Below are 27,565 nucleotides of genomic sequence, written 5' to 3' on the forward strand. Positions count from 1 at the left end.
GTCCCAACTGCTTTTCCTCATCTACCTGTTGAAACCAACCAGATTTCACTGGCCCATTAGAGCAGAGGCCAACTGCCCTGAGATGGTAGGCACCTCTGTAGTGTAGGTCAGTGCTGCACATTTGGACCAGGTTCTGGATCACGAGGGAAGGTCCTCTTGCTCAAAGCCTGAAGCCAAATTCATGCATTGTTCAGCTGGTGAAAATAGTCAGGCGGCTGTCGGTATCACATCAGGTCTGTCTGAAGAAGGATCAGCAGGTTGGGAATATGCTGGAGATATGGCCTTTCCCAAGGCAGAAAAGTTACTTTGTGTGACCCTCCACACTGCGCCTCAGTCTGTCACATGGGCAGAATTTTAACCCTAAAGATTTTACCTCAGCCATACAGTGGGAAAGCAGTCCTTGTGCTAATCAGTCATCTGACAGGTCAATATCTATCTAAAAACTGCCAAAAGGACAACTACTCTCCCGCCCGCAACCACTATGAGAATTATTAATTTTCTAATTTTCTAACATTTTAAAAATAAGTTGCTGTGGACACTGCTGAATTGTGAGACACTTCCACAGGCACTAAGAAGGAACAGGTGCAGTTGGTGCGGCATTCCCTTATCTGCCCACAGGTAGGGAAGCTGAGAGGATGCATGTACAGCCCCAATGGACAGCACTGACCAAACTTATTTGGACTATGGCTTGAGTCCATACATACTAGAAAAGGGTATCTGCAGAGCTTTAAAATTAAAAGAAAATACTCACCAATTAAAAATTAGTCTTCCAGGATATTACCATGAAGCCTTCAGGAACTGCTTATCGACCTGTTCATCAATTCAAATATAATACTTCATGTGAAGTCTAATAAGATTACCCACTTTTCTTAAAGGATGTTCAAGCAAACTTTTTCTATCTAATAAGTAGTGACCAACAGTTTACTAGCTGGTTTTGAATTTTCTTCTTTAAAAAACAAATACATTTTATTTGTGAAATGAAATGATTTGGTTTTGAGCCATTCTAAAATAAAGTCTTACACATTCATTAGACTTTCACTGTATAAAAATGTACAGTGGTTTTATTGACATGTACATTCCATTATGTTTACAGCTGCAAGATATGAGGCACACTCAGTATTGCACTTCATTAAAATTTCAGGCTCAAACATAACCCAGAAGTTTAAATGAAACTGCTGTTGTAATTCAGTAATTCTTATACAGGACAAACATTGATATTCTTTATATACAGCGTGATACTTGTTACATTTATGCCTTCCTAACACAATTTTTTTTTAACAGTCTAGGAAATAAACGAGAATATTCCTCTTTCCCTCCCCCACCCATGATGCAGTTACAATTGTACAGGATTACAAAAAGTCAGTATACAATAATCCGTTTTTTCTTTCTTCATCTGAAAACCAGCATCATTCATAGTCCACAGACACAGAGATCCTTTAATAGCAATTATTTATTTGTAAATGTCCAATGCTTCATAGCCAATGACTGTAATGGCCACATGCAAACATCTCACAATTTTTGATGTCTTGGTTCAAAAAATGTCAATTTCTCACAGCATGGTACATGGTATTTGGCATCCTTCTTGCACTGTAAATTGTTCCTTTTACCTGGGTTATGAAATGGTCCCATCCTCATCCTGACTGGACTTTATATTCTGTTTAGGACACTTGTGGGATGAGGACAACTGTTTTGCTCTGGTAAAAAAAATTCTAGTCTAAAAAGTGTGAGCATTTCTGCAAACCCCACATCCCAGAGCAAATTCCTCACCAGTGGGTGGATGAACAACATGAAGTGGACACTCTGTTCCTTCAAGTTGTTTGCCTTTGGGACCTGCAATCAGTGTAAAGGGAAAAAGTCATTTTCAAAACTTCCAAATCTTATTTAAATAAAACCGTACAAGTATTGAAAAACACAGTATTAAATAGAGAAATCAGTTTGTTTGAATTTACAGGACACCAATAAAAAAGATTTGGGAAAAATGCAGTGGGTATAGGAAAAAGTAGTAACGGGCCACTTTCACATGACCAGCTTCTATCAGGCATTTAAAAATTAGAACTTTTACAGGATGAAAAGTGAGTAATTGTGAGCAGTTTGACTAAGCCTAACAAAAAGGGCCAGAACTGTTGGCTTCTACAAGATTTACAACTTCAGGTAAAGGATTAAACACAAATTTGAAGAAAAACCCCAGACTATTAGACTACTATCTAGTCATATTAAACCAAATTAATTACGGAAAATTTACAGTCAAAATTTTATTGAAAGAAAATTAAAATTTCTTTAAATGGATCTTCAATACAGTGAAAAAAGTTTCAGCCCAATATGAAACAAGAACCTTTACATCTGAACAACATATACTTGTTAAACGAAATTTCACCTGAAGAACAATTCAGGAGTTAGGCCAACAATTACTTCTCTGGTGTATAAGTGAAACATTAAGCAATGTAGTAAAAGTATATATTGCCTTTTCTCCTCAAATTATCTAAGTAATCTTCTAACACTACATTAAAACAATATGTGAAAGCTATAAGGAGCACATGAAACATAATATTAAAATTCACAATTCTGGTGAGACCATCAGATCAGTGGCACACAATGATGCCAGGAACTAAGGGATTAGCACAGTTCAAAGTGCTTTCCTTTATAGTTGCAGGATAAGTATTCAGGTCTGGCTACACCATTTCATGTTTGGAAGTTTGTTTATTTTATCTCTTTGGTCCACGTGGTAGCATGCAACTCCAGTAGTGTGTGGAGGCAATTTGCTGAAGACAGGAAGTTTCAAAGTATCTAATGATGTATTGTTTTTACTGTGATAATAGCATTGCCCATTTTGGAAACCAATATTTCCAGAAAGAAATGAATCACAGAACAAAATAATCCATCCTTTGAAGATTATCTAAAATGCTGAACTTAAGACGTCACATGATTAATTTTGCTATATTTCTAAAAATTAGCAAGCTCAATTGTAATAGAATAACTGTCTGACTAAATAATTTTCTGGTCATTTAGATTGCTAAAACTGTTCTGTAAAAAACATTACCTGCAGGACAATGTGGAAGTTCTTCTTTAGTGATGCTTGTCATTCTTTGGAAATCATCGTGGCAAGCATTGCAAAAATGCGTTGTCCCAAAGCAGAAAAACACAGCTACTGAGCAGCAGTACCGACATTTGTACTCTAAGAAATCTGTACCATGTTTGGGACACATCTGCATAGAAAGAAAACAAAAAAGTGCTGTTAACATTGGAAACCAAACTGTAACATTTAAGCAACATATTTACACATTTGAAACATCTGTCAAAAATTGAACAAATATGTATATTTTACTACAAATAAATCTAATTGCTGTATAGCTCAGATAACTGTATTTAAAAATCTTTAAAAGAAAACAAGTTCAAAACTAGTCTGCTTACCTGTGCCCTTGAAACATCAGAGCATGCACCACAAATAAGCTCTCTTGGATCATAATCATCTCCTTGTCCAGCCTCAGCATCACAACGAGCTTCACCACCAAAGTATGCCTAAATGGGGGACACAAATGACTGAAGATTAAAACTGAAGAGATTGGGGACAAACAGTTTATATTCCTGTTACCAAATTCATATGCATGGAGAAGATGATAAAGGCTGTTAGTACAATCTCTTTATGATGTTCTATACGTTTAAACCTTTAAAAAATGATCTTTTCCCCCCATGACCGTCAAAATGGCCCAAAATTATCCAGCAATCCAACATATGCCATATACATGTCTTTAATATGTGCAAAAGACTGCAGGGTTTGGATCATGGGATGATTTTTTGGCCATCTATGAATGCATATCAAGAAGGTGGGGGCAGGGTTGGTGCTGCTGAGGTGATGCTGAAGCTGAAGGGAAGCTTCTCCCTCCCTTCTACTTTTCCACCTGCCAGCACAGTACTCCGATTCAGGGGAGGGGAAAATCCTGCCCCAACGGGTTGTGAAGCTGGCTTGAAGTGCCACTCCCTCTGCCTTGAGCCAAGTCCTAAATGGGCAAGGTAGCAGAGAAACTGCTCTCCAATTGGGTGGAGAGCAGCAGAGTGGGCAAAGGCAGCAGAAGTGAGGAGTAGGGAATGAACTGCTCCTTCCTTCCCATGCTCTGGGTCCTGGTGGCCAAGGCATTTTGCTGCTCTGAGTTTTTGGTTTTATGGCACAAGGCACACTGGGCAGCCATAAAACACACACTAAGTAGGGCTGCCTACTCTGTGGAATTTCCTCATATACTTAAGCGTTTTCAGACACTGCTATGGATTCGTGGGTGGAAACCCCATCTTATTAGCTGCCCTTTCCCCATTTCCCAACCTCCAGGGGAAAGACAGCTAATCAGAGCTACTGGATATACAGAATTATAGTGCTCTTAACACAGCAGCTGCTTCCTGCTATCTCTGCACTGCCTGAAATGCACCCTCTTCCTGCCTAGGGGGATGATATTTCCCCCCCGTTTCCCCCCCCCGCCAAAAAAAAAAATCTGGAAAGAGATAAGGAAAGGAGTCTCCAGGCCACTATCCAGGAAGGAAAACCCTTTTGGAACCCCAACCCTGCAGACCAGAGAGAGGAGACTTCTAATGGGTGTGCTCAGGTGTTAAACGTTAGGCATTTGAGTGAGGGAGGGTTCAGGAATTAAATAAAATCACAGGTGTCGGTAGCCTGAGGTTAACTAAATGACAGATCGGGGGTGAATACTAAAATACTGAAGTGGAGTCAATACAGAATAATACAGAGGGGATGCATGTGTGGGAGAGAGTTCAGAATGAAATATGAGCGTGTACAGCATGTTGGAAAGAAAGCATGATGTGTAATGGGAGCAGAAGTGACGGAGGGAGGGGGAGAGGCAGAAGAAGAAAATACCTTTATTGGGAGGGGAGCCAAAAGCTAAATTGGTTGAGAGTCGCAATAGGGGAGTGAGCATTGATTAACTGTGGGAGATGGGAACAGAACGGAACAGGGTGGATGGCCAGAGGAGTTTTCTAACAAAATAGGATGTCCACATTTTTTTGAGATGGCACCATCCTCTGTTCATATAAGGTGTCTGATTTCTGAACCACTCTCTCTCTCTACCGTCGGTTTCACAGGGCCAGCGGTGTGTCTTTTTCTATGTTCTTTTCTAGTGCTTTTTGGATTTTACAGCTTTTCCAATTTTCATACACCATACACAAAGAAGTGACTTTTTGGCAACATTACATCAATTTCATCTGAGAAAGTGCTAGCGGTCATACCTTTTTGCATTTGTAGCAAACATAATAAGCATATCTGTTCATTGCATAGCTAGCTGGGTCATTATAAAATCTAACGCCAGGTGTTGTGATGGCCTCACTCTTGTGCAATCCTTCATACTCCAACCTCATTAGAGCTTTCCTCCTCACGTCGTCATAGAGTTCTTTGATTGGATCAAGCAAGTCCTTTAATACTGTATGATTAATTTTGTTCTAAAATAAAGAACAATTGATAAGAAACTTGGAACACTGTAATACTTTCATTATAACAACAGAAGTATTTATTTATATCGTGATAGTGCCAAAAGGCTCCATTGTGCTGGATGCTGATCAATCATAGAAAAGAATACGGAATATATATTTCAAAGAGGGATGCCTACACTAGATGCTTATTCTTTTCAGCTAATGCACTCATGGTAAACAGGAATATCCTTTTACGCTCAAATTTTTGAAACTCAGATCCGTAAGCTTGAGGGCTGGTCTAGCTTACGTTGGGCTGTAGCAGCCACAGGGGACTAAAAAACACAGCAGAGGATCAGCGCAGCATAGGAGTACCCCAGTCATACACCATTTCTCTATCCATGCTCCCTTTTCCCTTCTTCATCAGCACCAAGGAGGGTGTATGACATAAGAGCCCCTATACTGGAAGATCACCCCGTCACAAGCTCCTATCATGACTGCCAATATAGAAGTCCAGCACGGTGGAGTTGCTAAAGGCCGATCAATTCAACGTACTTATATTCTAATATGCCCTCTTTTCTGGCAGTGATGGCAATCTCCCTCTTTTAGTAGAGAATGTAAAGGGAGCTTTTGGCAGCTTCATAAAGATGACTGAGCCCTATCCACATGTGGTACTGAAAGACAGGTTAAAAAGGCATCTTGCTAATGGTGGAGCTACCCCAGTCCTGCTGTTTGAGATAATTTAGGCTAAACTGAGGGAAGCATGGAGTGTAAAGACTTAAAGTCTTCACTTATTTTGCAGTGCTACATTGAATCCAACTCTTGAATTATTACAAATTTTAAGTATATAAAAGTATATTATACAAACATCTAAGTAATAAAAATAATTAAAAAGGACTACAATTCTACATTATTTTCACTTTTTATGAGAAACCATGTTTGTAGGCATATTGTGCAAGGAAATTTTAAAAAAGGACCCTCCCATACCCACAATTTACAGTTTTTTCCTTTCAGCTATGTTGGAAAGGCTGGGTTATTCATCTTGTAGTAACTTGAGTTCCTTGAGATGTGTAGTGCAGGGGATCTCCAGTTGTGCATGTGCTCCCGGCAGAGCAGAGATTTTCCCTGAGCAATGTCTGTCTGGTCTACACATATGCCCCTGCTCTCCTCGTTCTCATACTCTGCACTGAGTGGATAAAGGGACTGCTGGACCACCACCATTTTAATTTCTTCTCTGCTGCCAATTCCCAGTAGGGGGAAATCAGACAGAGGGTAAGGAGCATGAATAGTGCACTACACACAGGGACAACGCCCCTAAAAGGAGTCAAGTTACTAGAAAGTGAGTAATGCATCCTTCTTCTTCGAATCATTGTCCCTATGTGTAATGCATTTCAGATGATTCAGAAGCAATACCTCTATTGAGGAGGTGGGTGTCTGGAGTCCTGTGACACAACGATTGCAGAAATGCCCTGCCCAAAGAGGCATCAGAAGCGGCTTACACCCGTGCAGTGTCTAGCCATAGTGTGTACAGAGCTCCAAGTTGCTGCTTTGCAGATGTCAGAAGCGGGACATCTGTAAGGAAAGCTGCCACTGTTGTCTGAGCTCTCATTATGTGTGATCTCACACTTCCTTCAAGAGGAACAATGTTCAGTTCATAGCAGAGTAGGATGCACCCAGAGATTCATTTGGACAGCCTCGGGGGGAGGGGAAAGAAGAGGGGAAAAGAATGGCCTCTTGTTCATTTGTTCTGCAAATGATATAAAGAGTCTCGGAAACTTTTTAAATGATTTTGTCCTCTAGATAAAAAGTAAGAGCCCTACATATGTCCAGTGAGTGCCACATTTCTTCCATGCTAGAGTGAGGATTAGGGATACTTTGGCTGATAAAGTCAGACACCAACTTCAAGACAAGTTTTGGATGTAGTCTCATGTATACCTCTTTCTTGTGGAAAACTGTGTAAGGATGATCAGCCTTGAGTGTCCCTAGCTCTCTAACCCTTTTGGCCAACATGATAGCAGTCAATAACACTACTTTCACAGAGACATAGAAGAGAGCAGCCTGCCATACACTCAAACAGTGAGTTTGTTAGCATTGATAAAACCAGGTTCAAGTCTCAGGCTCGTAGAGGTTTTGCCACTGGAGGGAACACTCTAATCAGACCCTTTAGGAAACAGAATATGACTGGGTAAGACAATACAGAGTAGGTATCTGGCAGATGAAATTTGCTGGTGACTGGCAGGTGTATCCTGAGAGAAGTAAGAGATAGTTGTGTGGATTTTAAGGTAAAGAGCTACGTCCAGCACATCCGGAATCTTTGCTCATAAAGGGGAAATTCCTTTTTCTTTGCAACAAAACATAAACCTGTTCCACTTAGTCTCATACCATTTCCCAGTAGAATCCTTTCTACAACTGTTCAGGATGGCCTGGACTTCAGTTGAGCAGAACTATTCTAATTCTGACATCCACCTAAATAGCAAGCCCTATCGTGAAATATGGCTGGGTTGGAGTGTTAAGTCCTTCCCTCAGCCAGCGTTAAGAGGTGTCACATCAGAGTAACAGATATAGACAATTGTAATAGAATGGGGTACCAGACCTGGCAGGTGCTATAGGAATGGTTTGCGCCATGTCTGGTCTGATTTTCCTCAATACCAATGGAAATAAGGGAACCGGGGGGGGGGGGGGGGGAACTCAGGACTCCCGGCCACTGTATGAGAGGAGCACACCCCACACAGCTTTGTATGGAGGTCATCATCCTCTGGAACTGGTGCAGTTCTGACTCATGTTGAGTGGAGAAATGTCTGCTTAGGGAGTCCACCAGGGTGTTTTGGATTCCTGGCAAATGGACTGCAGTCAGAGTAATCTGCATGGAAATGCACCAGTTCCAGAGGGTGATGGCCTCCACGCAAAGCTGTGAGGAGTGTGCTCCTTCCTGCTTGCTGATGGAACAGACTGCCATCATGTTGTCTGATAACACCTGGATTGACTGGAATTGCTCACAGGACAGCCTGCTTGCTCTCAGTTCATACACTCTGATGACAGCATAGATTCCTGAGGAAACTGTGCTCTAGAAGGGTTTGTGGCACTTGATGCAGCTTTTAAAGGCTGGGAATCCTTGGTATACTCTCCCCCAACCGCTGGAGAACTAGGATTGGGAGGGGGAAAGAGGGGAGAGTTGAGAAATCTCTGCCCATCCCAGATGGAGGATTCCAAGAATTAAGGAACCAAACCCCTAAAAACTATAATATATTTCAACTTTTTACAGAGAAGCTGAAGAAGTTAGAACAAATACTGAAGCTCTGTCCTAGACCATGAACAGTAAGAGTGAATTAAACTGGTGGTGGTCCAATATGCCCTATTCATTCCTTTGATGCGGAGTATAAGGAGATGTGGGGCACATACCTGAGGGACACTGCTAGGGAAAAATCTCTGCTCCTGGGTGCATGTGCAACCTGAAGGGCAGTACAGAGAGGGACAAGCACTCAAAGAAGAACTGAGGGCTTGTCTACACAGGTGCTTAGTGCACGGCTAACTAGGATGTGAGCAAACAGCTCACTAGCCTGCTGTGCACTAAAACTGGCCATGTGGGCCCTGCTGCCGTGTACTAAAAATTCCATAGTGTGCTTTGGCATACAGCTGTTTGAAATGGAAGTATGTCAAAGCACACTACAGAACTTCAGTTGTACAGCAGTAGGATTTACACCGTCACTTAGCGTGTGGCAAGCTAGTGCATTGTAGATTTACCGCCTGCTGCATACTAAGTCTCTGCATAGACAAGCTCTGGGAATGAAAATAAGCAATATCTAATGTCCATCATAAGTAACATTAAAGTAAGCACTTGTAGATACTCTGTGCTACATATAGTAAACACATCATCCTTACCTTGCAAATAGGACAAGACATAAACCCAAAAGTTATCCTGGGCCCAAGCCACCTGTTTTCTAGTACTCGACGACAGCACTGCAAGTGGAATACATGACTGCAGTCCAACTTTAAGAAAAAAGAAAGATGTATGAGTAACAACTGTACTGTAAATTCAAAAGTTTCAATAGCTACTGTAATGAGACACCATTATATTTGAGTTTTTGATTTTAACTAACAGAGGTGTCAAATTGCAAATTCATTTATTAATTTAAAATCTTAACATCAGAAAAGCCTTTCCACGCATGAAAAGAAAGAATATTAATGGCCTTTAAAATCAGTTACAAAACAAACTTTTGCACAACACTAACCACTGGACATATGAAATCATCAAAAGTGACCAAGTTAGCATACTAACTACAGTAAAATCTTGAGACATAAATGTACACTATCTACAAGATCTATGCATATGCCCTTTTTTTGAATATGCTACAAGTTACATGTATAAGAAATGGGAACAATTTTAATATGATCTGTCCCTTGCATACAAAGAGTGGTACATAAGGAAGAAAAGGGTGGTGATTTAAAACTCTTAAAAATACTTCTATGTGAGGTGGATTTTCAGTTACAAACACAATGCTCAAAATAGAGGAAATGTACACATCGAATGATCCCATCTGCATTCTCAAACAGTAGAGAGAGCAGTAGTGCTAGACACACAATGTGATCCTCTGCTCACTGACAGTACGTACTCTGAAACCTTTAAAAATGCACCCCTTCAAAAGAAATTGTAAACTCTTAAAAATTTAACAAAGTTGTATAGAATTCATTTATTAAATAGCAAAGGCAAACCTGGATAGCTGGTGCTGCTGAAAGTGCTTCAGTAAAACAAATCATGCACATGTCATCAGCATCTTGTTTAAGAGTTGTGGCGTTCTTATCACAACCATGCAGGCACGGCAAACAGTGCTCTTCATTCTTAACACCTCCACATGGATGACCACAAGGATGAGTCTTGCTACAAGCTATCTTAGCATACTCCTATTAAAAAGGAATTCTTAAATTAACATTTTTTCTAATCAAAGAACCATTTTGTACACTAATATATTTATTCTGTTGCTTCTTGAAGTAGTCTTACTACTTGCAATGAAAACTCAGGTTAGGGAGCAGTGACAGTAATTGTCTAAGTATAATACAGACATCAGTATAGTTAGGAATACATCTTGAGTTCTAGGACTTTGAAGCGAAACAGATGTTTTAATTTGCTTTTGCTATGTGACACCTAAATAGCAGAACCCTAATGAAACTTTATTTTAAGAAAAAATATTTTTGATCAGACGCATTACAGAACCTGAAACTGTTTTTCTCTGTTCTTCCGGTGTACATATTTTGTGCATTTGTTAGCAGTTTTTATATGGTTAGATTCACAGCTTACCCTGTGTAATCAGTCACTTTCCCGTTCACAGTAACAGAGGTGAGAAGAAACATTTAAAAAAATAAGAAAAATGGGAACAGAAGACCACACAAATTGACAGGGAGAGTAGGTATTATTCACAATTCAAAATTATTTGGATGACAGGACCTAAAATTTAGCTTTTATCTTGTATGGCTGGTTGTAGACTCAACTATATATTAATATTTCATCTTCATGAGATAAAGTGAGGTTTGTATACATACCTGGCAATCTGCATCAGAACAGACACTGCCTACTGCTGATAACTCTGTTCCACTCCTACAACCACAGAAACGACATGCTTCAGAGCTGCTGGTGGTTGGTTTACCTACACCCACAAAACAAACAAAAAAATCAGAATTTACCAAAATGAAGTGTTTATCAACCAACACACTAATAATAGCCTTAACTATCTCATGAAACAAGCAGGAAAAAAGTAAATACTAAGGAAATTAAATGAATCTAGACTAAATTGCTTCATGCATGGGCTAGCAGAACTCTATGCTCATGGGATTTTCGCCAGTAACCACAGAATCACATCTCTAAAGACCACTAAACACAACACAAGGATATGAAAAATACTGCAAATTTTTGGCAGAAAAAGCTTACAGAAATACATTAATATTGTTATTTATGTGATAATAGCTAAAAAAAGTGTACCAGCCACCTTATATACATGTAAAAAAGATGGTTTCTTGTCTTGACGACTTTACAATTTAAGACAAATTACAGCCAAAGTGGAGAGAGGAAAGCTTTGTTTTTTTTAAAAATTACCTCATGTGAACATTTTATTTACTTGATCTCATGCCTAGCTAGAACTGCCTTGATTACAAAAATTATTAATCCTAGTTTAATTCACTCTTATTTGGAATTTCAACTCATTTATTTTCTTTCTTACATTACTAGATGTTTTATATTCTTATGAAATGCATATCAAGATATTTCCCCTTCACAAGGGGAGTTTGTCAAGTATTTGTCACGTCAATTACATGAGAAAGAAAGCAGGAAATCTTCCAAGTTCTGCTTAATTTATAAATATTTGCATTCCCAAAGCTTAAACTAGGATATTGGGAACTACATTTTACAAGCAATATCAGTTTCATCTCTAAAGATCACCAAACATAATGAAAGGAGCAGCATTCCTTAAGGAGGGAAGGGGGAAATGGAAAAACATGATATTTATATTTTTCTTTGTTTTACTAAATCTAATGAAAGATAAAGTACTTCTAATTCTTGGGAGCCCCCGCTCCAACCTCATGCTATCAAAGTTAAAATTGAGCTGTTCAGCGTATCACCCAAGGGTAAGATAATAGACCAGGGGTTGGCAACCTTTCAGAAGTCTTCATTGATTCACTCTAATTTAAGTTTTTGAATGCCAGTAATACATTTTAACATTTTTAGAAGGTCTCTTTCTATAAGTCTTTAATATATAACTAAACTATTGTTGAATGTAAAATAAATAAGGTTTTTAAAATATTTAAAAAGCTTCATTTAAAATTAAATTAAAATGCAGAGCCCCCCGGACCGGTGGCCAGGACCCGGGCAGTGTGAGTGAAACTGAAAAATCAGCTCGCGTGCCACCTTTGGCACACGTGCCATAGGTTGCCTACCCCTGTAATAGAGCATCTTTCCTATTAATTTGTGACCATAAGAGGAGTATTTGGAAGCAGGCAGGCACACAGTTGGCTTCTCTTATTATTATAGTGTTGCACAGAGGCCAACATATCTGAACATTCTGATCACTGTGAAAAGGGTTGTAATTAAGGGCTATGGGATGGCTGTATTTTTACCACCCAAATGCTCTGTAGATATAACACAATACTTGGAATGTAATGACTATCCAAATGCCAAGCTGGACACTGTCCATAGCTAAACATTGTTGTGGTCTTTTCTTTCTAGTAGTAGTCATCACAATACTATGTCTAAAGATACTTTAGAAGTGTTTATATTTTAGGGCAATGGAAAAAGTTTGTTTTTGGAGAAATTGGTATTTACATCGTTCAAGGGTATTGAAACCATTATTTATATAATTTTTTCTAATTACCCAGTTCAATTTTGTTCTTGATAGATTAGGTTCTTTTCTATATGGTGTGCCCACCTTCCTCAAAAGAAAATAAAAGCATTTTATAAATCATTCAAATGTAAGTACAGGTGACAATTATTTACGGGCTACTGCTCTCAATTTGTAGTACTCCCTTTGATGGAAGTGGGAGTTGCACGAGTGGATAAAGAGTGGTAGTATCAACTCAAGAATGCCACATTTAAAAACTTCTAGCATTTCAAAGAGCTAAATATCCAGTTATTATTATTATTGTTTACTTTACTGTAGCACCTAGGAGCCCTAATCTTGATCCCATTGTGTCAGGCACTGTACATAAACAGAACAAAAACATAGCCCTAAAGAGCTTACAACATTTCTGAACTCAAGCATCCACTTGGTGTTGCAAAGCAGCACCATCATGCTACCGCCAAGGCAATAAGTAATTTGCCAGGATTCAGTGTTTTCTGTTAAATATACAAATAATAAAGCATTAATGTAAAGATTCAGAGAGTCACATTTCCAGAAATTGATCTTTTGGAGAAGCTTAAAAAAAAAGTAATCAGGATGAGTAAGGAACAAGAAATATCTGATTTTTACCTGTCTGTTCTCTAAACTCCACCATAGCCTTCATAGTTTTAGAGTCTGCTAGTGCCATGAGCCAGAAAAGTTTGGTCCTACCACAGCCTTCATGAAGATCAACTTTGATAGCTTCTTCCTCTTCTTTGAATACCTATCAGTTTAACCATATGGGTATTAAATAGTACTCTTACAAAAAGCTGAGTCAGTAAGCAATTATAAGAAACTTTAGTTTTGGTATCACCTGTAAGTTTACATTTTTTGTTGCAATACTCATGGTGTTATGGAGTCTGTATTGCAAGTTTTAAAAATATGACTTTTATACATTCTGTAATTTGTATGCATGCAAAGACTGGGATGATATGATGATTTGGAACACACTCTGAAGGGTAAAAGCTGGATTGGCCAAAGAGTCAACAAAGAAAACAAGAATACTGAAAAGCAATGCAGCTATGCTAAGAACCAGAATGATGTGAAGACTCTCAGTGAAAGCTTTAAACTTCAGGAGGACTTAAATTACCCTACAACCTCTTGTGTAAAGTAAAATTGTTTACATCTAAAAAAATCAGCGTAGGTTTATAAAAGGTAGGCTCTAGTATGGCAAAAAATATGTTGAAAACTGTTCTGTCTTAAGGTTTCTAATAATGTCCATCACTGTAGTAACTAAACACTTCCCAGGTAAATTACAGTTAGATAGCGAGATCCCAAAAGGACTTCATGCAGTCTTCTGGTTTTCTGCCTTTCCTGGTTAGGAAGGCTCTGCTTGAATTGATTTTACATATACTATTGTAATGAAAGTGAGAGAGGCTTCCTGTGTGTATATATAAGATCTCTCGCTATCACAGAATACATATTGTTCTTGTTTGCAACAGAAGTAGAAAAATGTTATTTTTGAGTACAGAATTTTTTTTAACTTTTGCCTTTTTGTTAAAAAAAGTATTCCCATGTTTGCCCTATTCACCATGACCATCTGTAACCTACTAAAATTGACCATGACAAATTATTATTTGTTAAAACTGACTATGAGAGTGATATAAAGTAAATATTTCAAAATAATCCCTGCCTTAAGAGTCTCCAGTCTAGAACAAAAGTAAACCGCAGGCACTGATTTAAAAATATTTTGGTTTTCCAGTTGTGGGGGCTCAGGGAAAAAAAAGCCAAAATTTCCAAATCCAGGTGGTCCAAAATTAGGTTCTTAAATCCATAGTTAAGTAAATAAATTAAAGTGAGCAACTCTACTTCCATTATACTTCAGTGGGACTCTAAAGATCAGGACACTTTTATTAGTGCCAAAACAAGAGTTTAGGAACCAAATTCTGAAAATGCTGGAATATGTCTTGGAGAAGGATATGCAGAAGATGGTGAAAATGACTGGGAGGTTGTTTCTTTCATGCAGAAGGCACGAAAGACAGCAGTGGGTGAATGAAAAATGAGGTGTTGAGCTGCCACCATAAACAGAGAGAAGGGAGAGAGGTGAAACACGAAAGATCTTAGATCCACAATGTAGAGGCCAGAGTGCAGTTCTTCAGGGATTTGAAGATGAGAATTAGAAATTTAAACATGAATTTAGATGTAACGTGGTCTGACTGGCAGGCATTTTGGACGAATTGGAAGAGAAGCAATATGGCATCAAGGAGGCCAGGAGGTGGTGATTAGTTGCCATGGAAGGAGCTGACATGGGTACAGAAAGTAGGGTTAATTTTTGAAATGAAGATAGATATGACATGATTTATTGACACCATAGGTATGTGGAGAGAAGGAAAAGGAATCAAAGGTGACATCAACATTGCAAGCCTGAAAAACAGGAAGAAGGTGATGTCAACAGCAGTGGAAAAAGGAGATCAAAGGGAGGGAATAGAAAGAAAAAGAAGGAACAATATTTTGGCCATGTGAAACGTGAACTGGCCAGGCAAGATAAGTCAGACAGATATGCAGAAGATCAGGGGATACAATGAGAACAATTTTTTTTTAAGGTTGTCGGTGAAGCAGTATGAATATTACAGCATACTTGTATCTGAAGAAAAGGTGCTTGAAAGAAGGGGATGAGGGCAGAGGAAATGGCGTTCACAAATCAGGATGGGATGGAGAGATTTGTGGTGAACAGGTGAGTAGCCTTTGAGTGAGTAACTGGGGTAAAGGAAAAAAGGAAATAGGGCAAGGAGCATGGAAATGAGGAATGGGGGAAAAAAGGGAGCTATAACAAACTCATGAAAAGTATGTAAGGCCCTAAATTGAGAGGGAAAGAATTGAGGAGGAGAAAGGGCTTAAAGAGGGTGTCAAAGAGGGAAAACGATTAATTGTGTTCATAGATATGGACACCATGTGAAAGGAGAAGTAAAGATAACATTTCTGAGGGAGTAATGGATGGATTTTTAGTTAAGGAAGTCTGAATTCAATGATGTTAGAATAGGAAAGAAGGAAACAGATGGGGATTATGAGCCAGGGTTGAGGGATTAGGGGCTGACATTACAGTCCTATTCATAAGAACATTCTTTAAGGACAAGAAAATCAAGTAGAATCAAATGCGAAATTAAATGCAAAGTTATCCATTCCTTTCAGAAAGCACAGAGAACAGTTTGCAGATCTATTGCTCACTGCCACTAACGGTTTTCTAATCTAATTTATCAATGGAACAATCCCCGCACCCAAGAAAAGCTACTGAAATGCACACTACTTGGTGAGTTTTATTTACTCTACCTGTCTCTGATGAGTTTTCGTTCGCCGATGGAGATGAAGGAATCTGTCGCAGTCTGTACACAAATTCCCACAGGCATTACATAAAATGATTGCAGCGGTTTCACCATCATCATGGTTATCGCACATTGGCTGAATAAAGAAGAAAAATAGTGGAATAATTCCCTATACATTAAATCTGCTTCCCTCAACTCCCCTCTCCCTGTGGGCTTCCCAAAAAAGGAAAATTAAAACAGGACAATTTGAACTTGTTTTAGACTATAAATTGTCAACTTTGAAATGATCAATATCTAAGAACAGTTATGTCTAGCAGAAATGTAAGAAACAAATGTACAATAATGCCTCTAAACCCAGATTTGCTTTGTTTTATGAAAATTAGCTCATATTCATCACTAAAATGTCTGGGAATCTGTTTTCAAAAAGTGAGACAAAAGTCTTGCTGTGCTAACTGACATGTTACTCAAATTTTGGGAGCATGCTACACTTGATAGAAAAAAATTATGGAAACTGATGAGGGGGAACCCTCAAAGATCCATCAAAATGGCAAGATATCTACCTTTAACTCCCCTGATATGATATGTTGTCTTTTCTGTCAAGATAAATAATCAAGGCGGAGGTTATTCCACAGTACAGTGTGAACAAATTCCATGGCAACAAACCCTAAATTCCACTGTAACATTAATTTATTCTACAGCTATAACACACTATCCACTTCCATCTCTACTGCAACACAAACACATCCTCCTTCCAGCTAGGTATGCAAGGGAGTGGGGAACTTGAAACAGGCTTCAGCAGCTCTTCTCCCTGACTGCTGCACTAGTTCTTCATCTGCCTAGCTCACAAGCCTACTCTTCTGACTTCCCCTACTTCCTAGCTGCTAGATGGATTCCAGCTCTGGCTCCCCACGCCCTGTTGTCTGTCTCCATTGAACAATGCAAATAGCCTGCACTGTAATCCAGTTAACTTCCCCTTGGGGGAAAACAGGGGTGAAGAGACAACTGCAGTCAGGTTCTGGGAAGGCAGAAAGCAATCCTTTTTTGTGTCCTTGAACAAAATGTTTGTGCGGTGTCCACATTAACATTTAACCTTACAAATAACCTTAAGTGACGACCAGTTAATCCCTCCTGCTGAAGCTGTTCCATTTTGTATAATATGCTTAAATAGTCATTAGAACAAGGACTTGAACTTGGGCCTCCCACCTCCCACGTGAGTGCCCTAATCACCAGGCTATAGGGTCATTCTCACACTCTCTCTGACTCCCAGTAACTATTCAGATATTTTATACAAAGTGGAACAGCTTTAACAGGACAGAAAGAAACCCACCTTAGATTACCCTATTCCCCAGTGGTTAGGGCACTAATCTGGGAGTGGGGAGACACAAATTCAATTCCTGCTCCATTATCTATTTAATTATTTATACAAAGTGGAACAGCTTCAACAGAAGATACTAAGAGAGACCCCCACAGAATACACTGAGCTAAAAGTTATAAGGGGGAACACCATCACTTCTCCCTCCTTCTCTTTTGTGACTCTGGCCCTTAAAAATGCACAGAAACAAAAATGTTTCAGGTTGAACAAAACATTCTGTTCAACCTGAAATGGACATTTTCCCCACTTTTTTGATTGGCCAAACATTCGAAGAAGTTCAGATGTGGCTCAAACCAGCAAACTGAAATATCATTCACTCAGCTCTAACAATACGTCGTGATTATTACCAGCAAAGAGTAGGTCAAGGGTAGGTGTCTTCACCAACATCCTCGCCAGTGAAGACTGGTGCAAAAAAATCTTTTAATGTTTTAGCAATGTCCTTATCCTCCTTAATTGCTCCCTTTAATAATTGGTGGGCCAATCGAACCACCAGTTCTCTTGAAGGCTTTTCTATTTCTGATCTATTTAAAGAATGTATTTGTTTTTCAACTTTTGCTATTTGATTGGCTGCCATATTGGCTGCCATATTATATGTTCCTTTTTACTGGATATATCCTTGGGTTGGACTTCCCTTTTTCTGAGCATTGTCTGGCTAGTATAACCTCTTGAGGAAATCTGAGAATGTTTGTTCTACATATCATGTGCTACTGTAATCTTTGTCATTGTTACTGCTTGTTTGAAAAGTAAATTCAATACAATCCTAGTTTAAAAGAGAAAAAAAATTCTTGAATTCAAAGTCTTACCATCTGTTTTTGCTGTCCATCCTTTCCCATCCATCTTCCAGAAGACAGTCTATCTACATGGTCCTGATCAAGCACACACAGGGATGCTAGGGCTAACCAGAGCTGTTGAAAGAGAGGGTTGTATTATAGAAATATTCCAGGGAGACACAAAAGACTAAAATAAATGCAATTCTCATGGTTAGGAATAAACACAATTTTCAACTGCCTTCTTTTCAGGTCAAGCCACTTAGTATGGATTCTTCTAACACACCACATAAAGAAGAGAGTCAGGGACGTGAATAAAAGTTACTGACTTTTAGGTGCAAATCTCGGGACTAACCCATCTCTCTCCAGTTTCCCTGCCTTAAAATTATATTAACATATTAGTTAACTATACAACTGAGAGGCAGAGAAGGAAAACCACTCGTAGGTTGTAGAGAAACATGATAGATAAAGCACAACTACTGCCAAACTGAACAAGCGTTGTCAATACACTTAAGGAATAATACAGAAATAAATACAGAATGTCAGTATACACTGCTGATAAAGAATACCAATAGAAAAAACAAGCTAAAGTTACAGCAGGAATTCACAGAACAGCTGGGTGGTCTGTGTGAATTGTCCTAACCAAGAGAAATACCATTTGCTGATAAAAAGTTGTTTTCTAAGACTGATTCGAGTTACTTCACACCTTAATGTATCTAAGTGGCAGCCCCAAAAGTTAGCGAGGGTGTCAAACAGGCAGAATGCTCTGAGAATTCTGGGCTCCTAACACTGTTTGCTTTGTTCACCTGAATCTTACATATAATTTTGTGTAATAGGGCTGGAGATGGCAAATGTGGGATGACCGTTCATTTGGAGATAAAATGGCATCTTTCGGACTGCTGGTGAATCACTTATCAAAATTCCTGGGAAACAGCATTGCCCTAATGAGGTTCATTTTTTAATCCACTGCATTTTACTTTTGGAGCCAGGAACTATAACTTTGCTTTATCATCTTTCAATTTACAGATTTTATTGAGCTCTTGCCAGGAGAAGAAATCTGCTGTTTGGAGCTACTCTAAGTCCTGACTGACGTATGAGGGTGATGGCATTATCTTTTCCATGATAGGGGACTAGGACCCAGTGACATTCTAAATGCAGAGAACAGATGAGGACGGAGATGGAAAAGGGAATTAGCTTAACATTTTAAAATAGACCTTGATGGCAAAATACCTGCAGCTGCTGGGTACCTCCCTCTTCACACAACTATTCTATGAGGAGGAGTAGAAATGCCAGCCACTACAGCCAAAAATATTTGACTAGGGCTTCTGGAGGAGTAGAAATGCCAGCCACTACAGCCAAAAATATTTGACTAGGGCTCTGAGACCAATCCTCAACTGAGAGCACTAAATCCTCCCTCCACTGTTTAGTCAAAAAGTCTAAAATACTTTTGGCACATGAACTAAGATGATGACGCTACCTCAACCCTGAAAGGTGGGGCTGGAAGAAGTTTTAAAAGATGTCACTTAGCAGTACTTACTACTTAATCTAACTTTTTTATTTTTAAGTGAGAGGAGCAATCCTGGAAGCCACATCATGGGGCCACGTTTCAATAGAAGATTTTAATTTTATTTATTTTTAAAATGAAAGAGGACTATGGGAAGAAGAAAAGGCTCAGAAACATAGTATGTCCCAGGGTGAAGTTAAACAAAGACAAAGCTTGGTTTATCTCTTCCAGAGGCCTTTTGCTGCTGAGTAGTGCTCTTCACAGCCTAAAAATATGGAGATTTGTGGCCTATGAATATTAGGAACCTGAGATCAACATAAAATAATAGTTTGGAGTGTTGAAAGCCCAAGGGACAGAGTAAATGAATTTCCTCTATCCAAGAGTAGCATTTTTTCTGCTGAAAGTCTCACAAACCAAGCTTCTGAGATTAGTTTAACTGAAGGCAAACATTTCTAGAAAGGAAAAATGAAAGGAAGATGGTAACTCTTGTTCATTCTGTGGAGGATGCTTAGAGCTGCTCCAAGAAAATTCTTCAATTTGACGAATGTGTTATATTTCTTTCATACAGAAAAAAATTGAAATATGTGGACTATCTTGAATCAGAATACACAAAGATTACCCAAGAAGATATATGGAAAATCCTTTGAAGACTAAAATGTTGAATATTTTTACTACCAACAGTTTCACAAAATATTATTTTATGTAAATTATTTTAACATATCTGGTGTTGATAATAAAAGAAAATTATCTTCATATTCTGTATAAATATTTGGCATGCATTTTACATATTTACCATTTTATGTATTAAACACTTCCTAAGAAGTGTATTAAATACATCTGTGTTCATTTACACAGTTTTTAAAACAAAAAATAGTAACACTAAATTGAAAATGTCAGCATATGAGACCACCACCCTTTCGCCAAAAGGACATACTTTCCTCATCAGATAAAAAGTCTGAATTAACAGAGGCCTTGCAATGTGCCCTGAAATAAACAAATGTAGGTGCTCTCAGACCAGTGAGTTTTTTAGGGCTCTCTGCATCCAGTTCCGGACATACAATTCTAGATACTGTCAAATGAGAGGGCCTTGACTAGATATCACAGTATGGCTTTGAAGATTTAACACGTAAAAGATTCTTTCCTTCCCTCTGTTTGTGAAATCCTCTTGGTGTCTTCCTGGTTCAGCAATATCTCAGTGTGCATCATTTGGTGACATAAAATATCATGGATTACCATGAGACTCAAGTATCTATAATGTTGCAATCTTCAGTAAACCAGAACCAGAATATTTCAGAGTTGGAAAAAAAAAAGATTTAAAAAGGGTTTTGCACATCTATTTAACTTTATTACATATCTAACTTCTTGGGCTTACAAATCTCGGAGGCAAATGCATTCCTATGAAAGAAATTTTAAATATTAGGCATTTTCAACATCATGTAAAATTTACCAAGTTCTCTTCCAACCAGAAATTTTTAAATGATTATTTTCCTTGAACAATGGGAAATATTTCTACAGTTAGCAAATAGACCTTCGTATGTTTATTTTTCACTGCATGAATGCCAAGTGGAATAGTATTATTCCTTCACACCGTAGGAACACACACAACTTAAAAATTAAATATTACGTGCTCTATGATTTCATACGAAATATGAAATATCATTTGCTGATATTATCGGGTTTTTGAGGTCTTCTATCCATGTTGCAGAGAAAATACAGAATCTTCAACTTTGTTCAATGCAGATAAATAAATGAAGGAGAAACTCATTTAAAACTGTATTTAAAATTTAAGTTTAAATGTTCATTGTTACTGATCTTTTAAAAAAGTTTTGCTGTTTACCTCTATTAAAAACTATACATACGTTAGTGTGACATAAACCATACTGTTTGCACATAATTAGTTATAAATTAGAGCTTCAAAACGGAGGTACACAGTACCTCAAAACTGTTACATACAAAATAATACACATGTAAAGGCTCTGCCAACCACCACCCTGTACAGAGTAGGCAGGATACATATCACAGGACATATCCCCAGCATAACATACAGAGCAGGACTTAGCAATTGTAATTTCTGTTCCCTGTATGCAAAATTTACTACTGTGAGGACACATGAAACCAAACATTATGCTAACCTGTGGGAGTGCCATTAGATAGGATGTTGCTGTTATCAAATGTGTGCAACAAACTGACAAAGTCCTTACCCTGGTTGTTGCAATGCATCGCACTGGTGATCTGTATTCATCTTCCATTTTGGTCAGAGCAATGATGGTTTCAGCAATAGCATTTTTTGTCACACGGGACCAAGCTTCAGACAGGTGACCCTGTTAAAGAGGGAACTGTAGATAACTTTTCTAAAACTCATTAACATATTACTATTTTCCTCATTAAAGTATCAAATAGAAATGAAACTGCAATTAAACTCAACAGGAAGCTAGAAATAAGGGAATTTAAAGTACAGTGGTCACAGTTAAAAAGTCAGCATTCTCCAGCAAATGCAACTCAGTTACCAGTTATTTCTTTTTCTAAGCATACAGAAAAATGGTTAGTCTCAGATACTTATGTGGTAATTATTGGTAAATGCCAACTTTGGCCTTGTCTACACTTGCTGAGCATGTAGGGTACATGTAGCTCCATGCTGCAGTGAAAGGTGTTCAAACGCACATGGCAGTGAAAGGTTCCAGCAGAGGGAGGCAGAGGGGAAAGGCTCCCGCAGTGGCAAGGCTGCTGGAGCCTTTCCCTGCTTCCGGAGTGTTTCATTATGGTGGGGAAAGGCTCTGGCAGTCAGAGACTACGTGGCCAAAAACAGCAGTGTAGACATGAGAAGTACTGCTTGGGCTTGTAGAAAGCTGTGTATGGTATGTGCCCTAGGGTTCAGGCATATAAGACATTCTACTCCACCCACCTAAAGAGTAGCTTACTGTCTACAATATTTATTCCTGAGCTAGCTGGGCGTGCAGTGTCTGTATTCTACACATCACCACAAATGTAGACCAACTCTTCGTGTAGTGCCTCCGCAGATTAAGTTCCTAAGGGTATCAGTGACATGAACTAAGAATCATCTAGAAAGCATGACAACTGAGGGAAGAGTGGATAACCCTCACTGATCTAAGAACTTGCTTTGGGAACATAGAAGGAACTGCGATAACATTCCATCTTAGCAATAAGAGAAAGGGAAAATATAATAGGAATACTTACCAGAGGGAAGGGAGGAAAATGTAGGATGCAGCAGCCAGTGTCAAATGATCACCTTAGGGCTGACTGCTGCTTTACTTGTCACTCATCCCTAACGTTAACTATTTTCACTGACAGATTCCTCCTCTTGATCAAACATATAATGCCACAAAACATTCCTGTAACTCACACTGTACTGCACTCTCAACTCCGACCTCATAATTTCATTAGAAACATGTAACAACATGAATTTAAAGAGTAAACCATGTGAACAGCACAAACACACATGCATTTGCAGAGACTGGAGTTCAATGTTTGCATTACAGTGCAAGTTCAGTTTTAGGGACAACCCTCCAAGCCTGTCCCTTGAGGGCTGGGCAAAGGGCAACTTGTTTCAAGAGTCCAAGAAAGAGCAGGCCCCTCACACACAGCTCCCTCTCTGTCCAGCACAGCTGAAGGTGACAGACAGAGGAAGTGTATATATGAAAGTAATACATAAAACCACAATTATAAATACTCTTCAAAACTGTGTGTCCCATGTAGAGGTGAAAGTAAAACAGCTGTGTCCTGTTACTAACATTTTAAAAATTGAAAATAATATTGATGTATAAAGTTATTTCATCAATGTTCTCAGATGTAATGGTTTCAGAGTAACAGCCGTGTTAGTCTGTATTCGCAAAAAGAAAAGGAGTACTTGTGGCACCTTAGAGACTAACCAATTTATTTGAGCATGAGCTTTCGTGAGCTACAGCTCACTTCATCAGATGCATACCGTGGAAACTGCAGCAGACTTTATATATACACAGAGAATATGAAACAATACCTCCTCCCACCCCACTGTCCTGCTGGTAATAGCTTATCTAAAGTAATCATCAGGTTAGGCCATTTCCAGCACAAATCCAGGTTTTCTCACCCTCCACCCCCCCCCCCCCTACAAATTCACTCTCCTGCTGGTGATAGCCCATCCAAAGTGACAACTCTTTACACAATGTGCATGATAATGAAGTTAGGCCATTTCCTGCACAAATCCAGGTTCTCTCACTCCCTCACCCCCCTCCAAAAACCCACCCCCATACACACACAGACTCACTCTCCTGCTGGTAATAGCTCATCCAAACTGACCACTCTCCAAGTTTAAATCCAAGTTAAACCAGAACATCTGGGGGGGGGGGGGGGTAGGAAAAAACAAGAGGAAATAGGCTACCTTGCATAATGACTTAGCCACTCCCAGTCTCTATTTAAGCCTAAATTAATAGTATCCAATTTGCAAATGAATTCCAATTCAGCAGTTTCTCGCTGGAGTCTGGATTTGAAGTTTTTTTGTTTTAAGATAGCGACCTTCATGTCTGTGATTGCATGACCAGAGAGATTGAAGTGTTCTCCGACTGGTTTATGAATGTTATAATTCTTGACATCTGATTTGTGTCCATTTATTCTTTTACGTAGAGACTGTCCAGTTTGACCAATGTACATGGCAGAGGGGCATTGCTGGCACATGATGGCATAAATCACATTGGTGGATGTGCAGGTGAACAAGCCTCTGATAGTGTGGCTGATGTTATTAGGCCCTGTGATGGTGTCCCCTGAATAGATATGTGGGCACAATGTAGACATTTACAAATCCAATGCGTTAAAACTGATGTACTTACTTTTCATTAACAGGGAAATGATGCATTTTTGTAAAATATAGTAGCTAACACATTCTTCCCATCCTTAGGTACCCATTAACTAATAAAACAAATTCCATGCATTTCTATATTATAATTTATGTGCTGGAGGGGTCTGAAAAAAGGTGAAAATCTGCCTTGAAACAAATAGATTTTTGAGCTATCCTTAGGAAATAAAATAGTAATTCCACTAACCTCCTAAGCTCCGTTTTCAATACACCAGAAATGCGAATACATCAAACTTCCTCATCTGTAATTTACATTTCTTATTTCTCTCTAAACACCACAGACTGACCAGATAATTTTAACTATTTGTACAGTCAAAATGAAATCTGTAATGTAATCTTAACTATGGATCTATAATCAGCTCAACTTCAATAAAAGGATTGACCTTATTCAGGAAAGTTCCATCAGTGACTAAATTGGTGTAGAGAAAAATGCTAAAAGTGATAAAGATTAATTCCCAATATTTTAGGAAGTCGGATGACTAAAAGATATCCCCAGTTCTAGATGGAAGCCTGTCTGAAATACAACCCACACCTTCATGTGCAGGTGGCGGAGTCCCCCTTGGTGCCCTGGAGGTTGGTCTTGGCTGGCACCACCAGAATTGGAGAACTCCTGGACTACGAATGCAAGGATTGGGTGGATCCCATCATGCTTGGGCTGTCCCACCCCATGTGTCCCCTATCGTGCTCCAGGAGGTGAGGGCAGCCTTCCCTTCTGCTTCTTTTGCTTTCCTCAAGCAGATCCTGTGGGAGGGTGCTCCCTGTCTACCTCCCCTCCATGTCCTCTGGAAGTTGTTATGAGGCCTCTGCCCAGCGAGCCTCCCTGGTCTCCCCTGACATGCCACGTGAGCTGGCTGCAAGGTATCCAGCTGGTCCACCTCTGAATCACACCCAAAAACATCTGTATGTGCTCATGTTGAATCTCAAGGGTCTGGAATGGATCATGACTCCGAGTCCTGACCCTGAGATTCACAGGAAGAACCAAATGCACCCAGCATAGAGGAGTTCTTATTATTTTTCTTCTCCCTCAGCAAAAATGGTGACACCCTCTTCTAACATATGGAGTCATTTCCACAGTGAAAGACAGACAAAGAAGGATCTGTATTTTGCAAGTACTGCTAAATGAAATATGTATTTCCAAATGCTATCAGAATGACCAAATGCATCATTGTATGTATGAAATGTCCTGCAAACATTAAAAAATCTTCCTTGAGTAGAAATGAAGTTAAAAAAAATGAGTCTGAGACAAAAGACACTGAAAGTGGTTGCACTTGCAACAAACATTCTCGATCCTGAAGTCCTCCTCATGTGACAACATAATCTGGAAGTCTTGTACATTCAACTCTGCCTCTTCAGTCATCAGGAACACAACAGATATTTCAACCTACTTGTGACGTTATAGATAATTTCTGCAACCACTGTTATATATTTGCAACAAATCTTGTACAAGGATTGTCAAGTAAGGTGTCTGTGGAAAGGTTATGATTTGCTGAATATGATTATGCTATTTATATGCATGTATCATTTTTGTATTTGAAGCTATGAGTATAAGCTCTATACCTAGATTTCAAATGTTTGCTCCTGGGGTAACGCCCACAAAGTATTTAGCCTGCACATCTTGGAAGGTCTATTCAAATTGAGTGGCCCATCAAAAGAACATTTAATTCACAATGGAAGATGCCCTTCTACACTGAATGGACTTTCCTGTGAATGTGCTGTTTGAGGCTTAAGCAGTGGCTTATATTGTGTCTAGGCAGAATCATGCATGGACATGTGACTTTCCCATGTGACTCCAAACACTATCTTGTCACCTGTGACTTTCCACTAGCTGTGCTGAGGGCTTTGTTTGAAACAATGGGTTTCTCTCCACATGGCAGAAGCTATAAAAGGCCCTGGAAACACCTCCATTTTGCCTCTTTCCTGCTCAAACCTCTGGACCATGGACTTATACTAATGGCAGAAGTCTAACCCAGGGACTGAGGTCCTTCCAATGATTTGGAAGCAACCAGAGACTTGACTCAAGCCAGCGGTTTATTCCATCACTGATACAAGCCTGAACCAAGAACTTTGCAATTATTGTATGTATTTGATTTCTTTAACCAATTTTTAACTTTTACCTTTCTTTCTTTTTATAAATAAACCTTTAGATTTTAGATACTAAAGGATTGGCAAAAGCGTGATTTTTGGGTAAGATCTGAGTTGTATATTGACCTTGGTGTGTGGCTGGTCCTTTGGGATCAGAAGAACCTTTAATTGATTAAACTGGTTTTAAAGAACCACTCATCTCTAAGTCTACTGTTTTTGGTGGTGATACAAGGACTGGAATGCCTAAGGAAACTGCTGTTCTGACTTCTTGTTAGCAAGTGTGGTGAGACAGAAGTTTACTTTTGTTGCTGGTTTGGTATGTCTCATGGGAGAATAAGCTCCAGTTTTGGGGTGTACCTGCCCTATTTCTCAGCAGTTTGTCCTGAATTTGGTATTCTCAGTTGTGATCCACGGAGGCCTGGTTACACTACTATAGCCAAAAGATTCCCAACAATAACTTCATTTATAGACAAGATGATACCTGAATAGCAACACAAAGTTGATCAAGCTCTCACAAGAGCCAAAAACGCTTCTGGTATTCCATTATAAATCACTGAAAACAGTTGTTGGCAGGCAGCGTTTAAACTATTAGGACCATCATACCAGTCACCCAGCAGACATTCTTTGAGCAAGCCTTTTCTATAGTCAGAAGTCATAGATGTAATACACAGTTTGCCAAAGTAATAAGGAACTGGAAATAGGGTCTTACAGTGGGAAGTGTTGGGCAACCTTAGCAATAGGTGGCTCTACCACCTTTGCCTAAAACAATTACATACAAATATATAAAAACAATAATACATTGGCAAAGTCAAACATTCAAAAACTAAAAATTCAATAATTAAACTTGCCAGTGACACTTCAGAGGTGCTGTGCAACTAACAACTTCCTCTGAGTTCAAATGGAATTGTGAATGCTCAGCACTCCTGAAAAATCAGGTTCTAGGTGTCTCACATTGGCCAGCTAACAAATGAGG

At 39.0% G+C, this 27,565-nt stretch overlaps 1 protein-coding gene across 13 annotated transcripts in view; it reads right to left on the reverse strand.

Annotated features, from left to right (window-relative positions):
- Nucleotides 1-1,027: 1,027 nt before the first annotated feature.
- Nucleotides 1,028-27,565, reverse strand: part of MYCBP2 (MYC binding protein 2) — a 426,434-nt gene continuing 399,896 nt past the window's right edge. For all 13 annotated transcript variants that reach the window (XM_077812568.1, XM_077812542.1, XM_077812622.1 and 10 more), the window contains 11 exons: nucleotides 21,866-21,985; nucleotides 18,197-18,298; nucleotides 16,029-16,157; nucleotides 13,353-13,485; nucleotides 10,939-11,042; nucleotides 10,114-10,302; nucleotides 9,283-9,390; nucleotides 5,227-5,436; nucleotides 3,409-3,516; nucleotides 3,038-3,203; nucleotides 1,028-1,830 (listed from right to left, as the gene is read on the reverse strand). In XM_077812568.1, the coding sequence (XP_077668694.1) occupies nucleotides 1,715-1,830; nucleotides 3,038-3,203; nucleotides 3,409-3,516; nucleotides 5,227-5,436; nucleotides 9,283-9,390; nucleotides 10,114-10,302; nucleotides 10,939-11,042; nucleotides 13,353-13,485; nucleotides 16,029-16,157; nucleotides 18,197-18,298; nucleotides 21,866-21,985 (1,485 nt within the window). In that variant the 3' untranslated portion in view covers nucleotides 1,028-1,714. The remainder of the gene's footprint in view (nucleotides 1,831-3,037; nucleotides 3,204-3,408; nucleotides 3,517-5,226; nucleotides 5,437-9,282; nucleotides 9,391-10,113; nucleotides 10,303-10,938; nucleotides 11,043-13,352; nucleotides 13,486-16,028; nucleotides 16,158-18,196; nucleotides 18,299-21,865; nucleotides 21,986-27,565) is intronic.

Source organism: Eretmochelys imbricata, chromosome 1, assembly GCF_965152235.1.
Source record: "Eretmochelys imbricata isolate rEreImb1 chromosome 1, rEreImb1.hap1, whole genome shotgun sequence".
NCBI lineage: Eukaryota > Metazoa > Chordata > Testudines > Cheloniidae > Eretmochelys > Eretmochelys imbricata.